At 34.5% G+C, this 6,648-nt stretch overlaps 1 protein-coding gene across 1 annotated transcript; it reads right to left on the reverse strand.

Moving 5' to 3' along the window:
• Positions 1-452: 452 nt before the first annotated feature.
• Positions 453-1,453, reverse strand: LOC141713877 (pentatricopeptide repeat-containing protein At5g16860-like). The gene is made up of 3 exons (XM_074517442.1): positions 1,364-1,453; positions 843-1,039; positions 453-795 (listed from the first exon to the last, which is right to left on the reverse strand). The coding sequence occupies exons 1-3, from the start codon at positions 1,451-1,453 to the stop codon at positions 453-455; spliced, it is 630 nt and encodes a 209-aa protein (XP_074373543.1).
• Positions 1,454-6,648: the final 5,195 nt, after the last annotated feature.

Raw genomic sequence — 6,648 nt, forward strand, 5'->3', positions numbered from 1 at the left:
TAATACTTGGAACAATCAACTAATTATGGTTTTACCTATTTGACACTCTTGTTCATGGGAGATTATTGTATCAGAATCTGAAACGTGACCCTCTTCTAAGGAATCTTTTGCATAACATAACTTGTTATTGTGATCAGTGTTGAGATACTTGGCATAAACTGAAGTATCTCTTATCCAAAGGTTAACTTAAAGATGAAGGTTGTATTTGCAACCATACCTACAACTGCTAGCAACCATATATGCAACCACAAATGCAAATTTGAAAAAATATGTTGAAAATTACATTTAGTTGCAAAATAAGTTGCAAGTGGTTGCAAATGACGAAAATAAGTGCGCCTGCAGGGCCAATACTAATATCACAAAAGTAACCATCAAATCAACTAAAATTAGAGCAAAAATTGCCTAAAAGCAACCAAAATCCATCCTCTCCAATCTTCCTCTTCCACTTCCCGTCAATACCAAACCTCTTCTCCACTTTTTATCATCTCAAACAAGCTCAAAGCATCTTCAAACCTCCCAACCTGAAAATACCCAGTAACCATTGCATTCCTAAAAACAACATCTGTCACCTTTATCCTCTCAGTCACTTTACTCACATCATCCATCAACTCACACTTTGCATTCATATCCACAATAGCATTCCCCACAAACACATCCTGAGAAAGCCCACTCTGAACCGCATACTCATGAACCTCCTTCCCTCTCCTCCACACTTTCTCAACCCCACAAGCAGGAAGAACATTAACAAGACTAACCGCATCCACCCTCACACCAAACTCCCTCTTCTCCCCACCTCTCAAACAACCTCAACGCACCCTTAACATCCCCCACTCCACACGTACACAGTCACAATCGAATTCCACGAAACAACATCCTCAACCCCTATATGACACATTTCATCAAATACCTTCCGCGCATCCCACAAAACCCCACTCTTAAAATACATCATCGTAAGCACATTACAAACAAACACATTACACTCCACAAACCATTTCTTAACCACAACCCCATGAACGCAAAATCCCATAAACCCATCCCCCTAATCTTAAAGTCTGCACATAAATCACTAAGAACAAGGTTGAGCTGATTGAATTGTGAATTACGAGAATCAATAAACTAGAATAGTTCAGAATTTAATTGAGAACAAGTTGAATATAAGAACCTGTATGTATATTTGTGTGTGTGGAGAGAGAGAGCACCAGAGAGAGAACACGAGTGAGAGAGAGAACATGAGAGAGAAAAACAGAGTGGGGACATGATCATTATAGTTGCTGCAGTAACATAGTGTTTTGCAAGTATTCTTTGCATGAAGTTGTAAGAGCTATTTTCTTCAAGTATTTTGGTTATGAAACTAGTACTAAACCAGACGTTGCTGTTGCAACTCCAGATGTGAAAGAAGGAGATCCACCACAGCCTTCTTCAACAACTTAACCTGTTCCTCAACCCTGTCCATCATCTTCTCCACAACCAACTGTAAGTTCTGTTAATCTCTTCCATTTACTTGAATATATACACAGATTAAGATGAAGGAATTTTGGAAATGTGTGAAATATATTTTGATAGTATATGAGGTTTAATTGTCACAAATTGACCTTCTCACAAACAAAACAAAAATATGGTTACAGAAGTCGGTTAATGTGTGCTAACCTCCTCAATCCGGGGATGGAACCAGGGGAGGCTAAAACTCGACTAACCTCGTAAATAAATTGAATTATTTTTTTTAATCTCCACTATCTTGAAATTTTAATTGTTTCCTTACACTTATGTATTTTGTCACAAATATTTTAAGTTTCTAGTTCGATCACTGTAATTTTGTTGTATTTATCTGTCCTCGGATTTATACAGGAAGACATGACAATGCGTTTCCGACCGCCTCCAAGGCGACCGCCCACCAGAGGAAGTGGACCTGAGACTAATTCTTCAGGGAATTCTTAAGCCAGCTTTTACATCTTCAATATAAGTTTGTTGTTGGATTAATACTGCTGTTAAGGATTCTATGTAATGATGTCTCTGCCAATGTAATTGATGTGCTTGCTTTATTTTGAATTATGCGCAGCGCTTTTAATTTCTGGGATGAATGTATTCATGTTCCACCATGCTATTGACTGCATATAATATTTCCATGACTCCATGTCTCACACTAATTTTCGGAATATTTTGATCTGTGGACTGTGGATTAGAGAGATCATGGAATTTATATCAATGTCTAGCCAAAACATGCCCAAACGAACACACGTTTCCAAAGGCATCCAATTTTCCAATTCTGATCTCCCACCAGGCACCAACTTAGTGTCAGTAGTGTACAGCCATAAAGCCACTATCAATACATCAGGCCCAGAAGGCCTGAAATGTGTATACATATGCGTTCATGTGCTATGGCGGATCCACCTTTAAAGTTGGGAGGTCGTGGAATTTTTGTAAAAAAATCGGGGATGGTACGGTTAAACCTTATTTTACAATCTCTAATTCTTCACATTTTTATAGCATTACGCGCAAGTACCGTTAATTTGAGATTTTTAAATTGTCTTTAACATTGTGAACTCTGTCATGTTGTATCAGTAGAAAAATTTCTTAAATTTATATAATGTTATCGAATTTGTAGGCAATATATAGGGAAATCTACTTCAGTGAGCAAACCTAGAGAACCATGATCTCATCCATTAGGTTTTAAAAGATTAGATCGTTCACATTTAAATTGTTGCCTTGACAAAAGTTTTCAACTTGAAACATGATAGAGTTATTAAATGAAAGTAGAGTAGTAGATAGACTGAATCAAGAGATTACATGAAATTTAAGATGAAAATTATCTAAACAGGTAGAAATATGAAACTGCAAAAGCTAAATGAAAGTTTAAATAACACCACCAATTACAACAATGTTGGAATAGAAAACCTAAAAGTATTTCAAAAGCAAAAAACTCCTAATGTAGGAAAAAGATACTGCACTACTTAGGAGAACCCTAAACAAACATTGTTTTGTGTAGTTGGTTCCCTTGTTTTACTTTCTGTTTGTCTAATTCACTTCATCGAGCTTCTCTGCATGTAGTCGTCGAAATCTTCCCCTGGTAATGAAGCAAAAAGCGATACTAGTGATTCGAGCTCACCTTCGTCCATCAATGGAATAGTCGCTGATGATTGATTGTTCCAGATTAGAGTCTCAGATTGATAATCCGGTGCAGGAACATTGTGGATAACTCCTTCTGCAAACGGGATTGGTTGATCAGTCTCTCCAGGAAGCATTAAAATATTAGGATTATTCTGATTGATAACATGTTGAGGATTTGTTGCTTGCGAATAATTGCTGTCTTTGACAATCCAAGACTCGTGATCAATGTTGGGAAGTACTCCTTGCTGATCAACAGGTAGTATCTGATTAAATTCTCCCATGGGCATTGAAAAATCAGTATCAATCCAAGGGCCGTGATCGATGTTGGGAACTCCTTGTGCAACTGGTAGTATCTGATTAACTTCACCCCAGGCATCGAAGAATAAGTATCAATCCAAGGCTCATGATCAAGGTAGGGAACTCCTTCTGCAACAGGTAGTATCTGATCAAATTCACCCATAGGCATTCTAAAATCAATATCATCAATCCAAGACTCGTCATCAATGTTGGGAACTCCTTCTGCAACAGTTAGTATCTGATTAAATTCACCCATAGGCATTGAAAAATCAACATCGAACCAAGGCTCGTGATCAGTGTTGGGAACTCCTTGTGCAACCGGGACTATCTGATTAACTTCGCCCACATGCATCGGTGAATAAGTATCAATAATGTTGGGAACTCGTTGTGAATCTGTTAGTATCTGATTAACTTCGCCCATAAGCACTGAAGAATCAGTATCATATTGATTAGATGATTCCAGTAGATTAACAGAGTACTCGCTGGCATTATCATCACCTCGCTTAATAATCTCGCATATTGCATAGTCTTGAACTGATTCTGGTAAACCAAGTTTTTTCGAAAATTTATCATACAGAGTATACTCATACATGCACCACTTATCATCACTCTCACCATTACTACTCACCTTCTTGTCGATTTTGTACGTAAAAGCTCCTCTGCTTCCAAGAACCTCATTACTCTTCTTGTCCTTAATCTTTTTATTACTCTGACCAACCCAAGTGCCACCACCAGCTCTCCTCGAAACACGCTTACCGTTCTTGGACAACTTAGTGAACACGTAAATAGTCTTCTTCTTGCCGGATGATGCTGATTGCCAGAAGAGATCATCGTCTCTGAAAACTTCGCATTGCATCGAGGCTCCGTAAACATCAGCTTGTTTGATGATACGATCGTAGGGGAGTGGTTGTTTTTCGATCATAGGGATGAGATATTGGAGCAAGACTTCGTGTGGTGAAGGCGCAAAGCGAAACCCTACCTTTAGTCCTTCACAAATGTCACATTCCTCTCTGTCCATCGTGAGTCTGTGACAATTCTCTAATGTTGTTAATGATTCAAGATTATTAATGTTTATATAGTACGTGAGCTGGGTTTATGGGCTGGGTTTAAGAACTTCTATTTGGATTCTTATTTAATTTAAACACAATTTGTTTATTTGTAAAAAATCTTAATTATTCCGCTGTTAGTCTTAGTGTCGTTCCAAGTACCCTTGGGTATAATATCACCTGTGTCAAGTAAGCAACTACATGGAAAGTTGTTTACTTTTCTTAATTTCTGGGACAATAAATTAGGGGGGTTAACTATTATAGACTGACATTAATATTAACTATTAAATAAATTATTAATTAATGTTAAACTAAGAAAGAATACATGCTTAGACAAAAAAATAAAGAAACACATACTTCAATAAAAAAAGAAAAAGAAATACTTATGCAATGAGTGGTAATATCAAATTTTAGATTAACTTTTATTTTATGCTCAATTGATGCTACTTGTAAATAATACTTTCTTTTTTCATATAAAAATGAAAAATCTTATAATTTTATACAAAAACAAAATATAGGGAAAATCTTATTAATTAATGTTAAATTGAATAAAAATTATATGAACGACATCTTATAATATTAAATTTAGTTACATTTAATTCATTTTATCAGGAAAAGCCTTATTGACAAGTAAATTATTTTTTTCCCAAAACTTAAAAACTGATAAACTAAATTATTGGTATAAATAATTTTGTCTACAAAACAGTTTTTAACAAGTTCTTGTTTAGCGAGTTCATTCCTCACGTCTTATTCTTTTTTTTACTAACCAGTATGATGCAATTTTTTTTATATTTTCCTAAATAATAATTGAATGGCAACTTTTAGGTTGTGGAATTTATTTACTCTTATTTTATATGATTAAGATATGAATAACTATACATATATACTGGTATATTTACAAAAAGATCTAAGTGTCCATATTAAATCGGTACAGTGTCATAACTAAAAAAATTTGGATAAAATCCTCCTTATGCATATTTATATAAGAATATAATTCGATATATAGTTTAATTTAAATCTATATAAATTTGAAAAGAAATATTACAAATTGAAACATATAGTATTATTGTTAATTCTATGTATGTTTACAAAATATAATTATTTTTTAAATAAACACAAGTTTTATCCTGGTTCAAAAGTTTGTGAATCATATTTAATTTTATTTTAAATTGTTTTATCCTCACACCCATTATATGATCAAATCCAACTAATAATATTTAGTTTGATTTTAATTTAGTTTAAACCCGGATAAATATAGACTTTTGTTTAACTCATATGAATATTACATATTATTTTGTTTAGATTGGTCGAATTTTATTTTGATTTTAATTTTATTTTACCGCGGATGTGTTGTATAATTTTTTAGCCCAATGAATAGTTTAAGGGGGCGTTTGGTTTAGGGTAATTAACAAAGGGAAAGGGAATCAATTAAACTAATTCCATTTGTTGATGTTTATTTAGTAAAAATTGTCATTCCCTTTCCCTCTTTTAAGTTTTAGGTTTACCCCAAATCCCTCCATGCGCATTCCCCACCTCCCCCTAGGTATTTGCTTTCCCTTTCCAACTTTATTTTTTTCACTTTATTTATATTTTAAATTTTGCAACCCAAAAAATAGATAAATACGTAAATTATTTTTCAAAAATAACATGTTAGGCCTCAATTTTACTATAAAAGGGGGTTGAATATAGTATCTACAATCAATTCAATTATAAACACAAGTATGTAACATAAAACAAGTTTATTCAATATATCAAACTCTGTTACAGTAGGTTTAATCTACTATCTCAGTGATGTATGATATCACTAAGAGCTGCTAGGGTTACAATGAATAATATTCTCGTGAATGATAACACATATAGTGTAAACCCTAATCTGTGTTTATATACTACACAGTTACAACGTGTGGCGCCCTCCAAACCCGGGTCAGAAGTTTGGGGTCCACAACACAAACACAATATATCCACCTGTATGAGAAATATTATTTATAATGCCCTGCTTCACAAAACCACGGATCGTAATAGGTTAAAGTATGAAAACAAGCCACAACCTTAATTTATTACATCGTACCAACTCCCAACTGACTTAACTTACAATTGATAATAAAGTTTTTCTTACAATCGTACTATCTCTCCACTGCATGAAGCTCTTGCTAGCTCGATCCAACTCAAACTAGAACCTTAGCCCGCACTTTGGACCGGG

Source organism: Apium graveolens, chromosome 3, assembly GCF_009905375.1.
Source record: "Apium graveolens cultivar Ventura chromosome 3, ASM990537v1, whole genome shotgun sequence".
Lineage (NCBI taxonomy): Eukaryota > Viridiplantae > Streptophyta > Magnoliopsida > Apiales > Apiaceae > Apium > Apium graveolens.

Coding starts and splice junctions, on each gene's coding strand:
- LOC141713877 (XM_074517442.1), bottom strand. CDS start 1,453: ATGGACAGGGTTGAGGAACAGGTTAAGTTGTTGAAGAAGGCTGTGGTG. Junction 1,040..1,363: donor AGTTGCAACAGCAACGTCTG/GTTTAGTACTAG, acceptor CTTTAAGATTAG/GGGGATGGGTTTATGGGATT. Junction 796..842: donor TGGAATTCGATTGTGACTGT/GTACGTGTGGAG, acceptor AGGTTGTTTGAG/AGGTGGGGAGAAGAGGGAGT.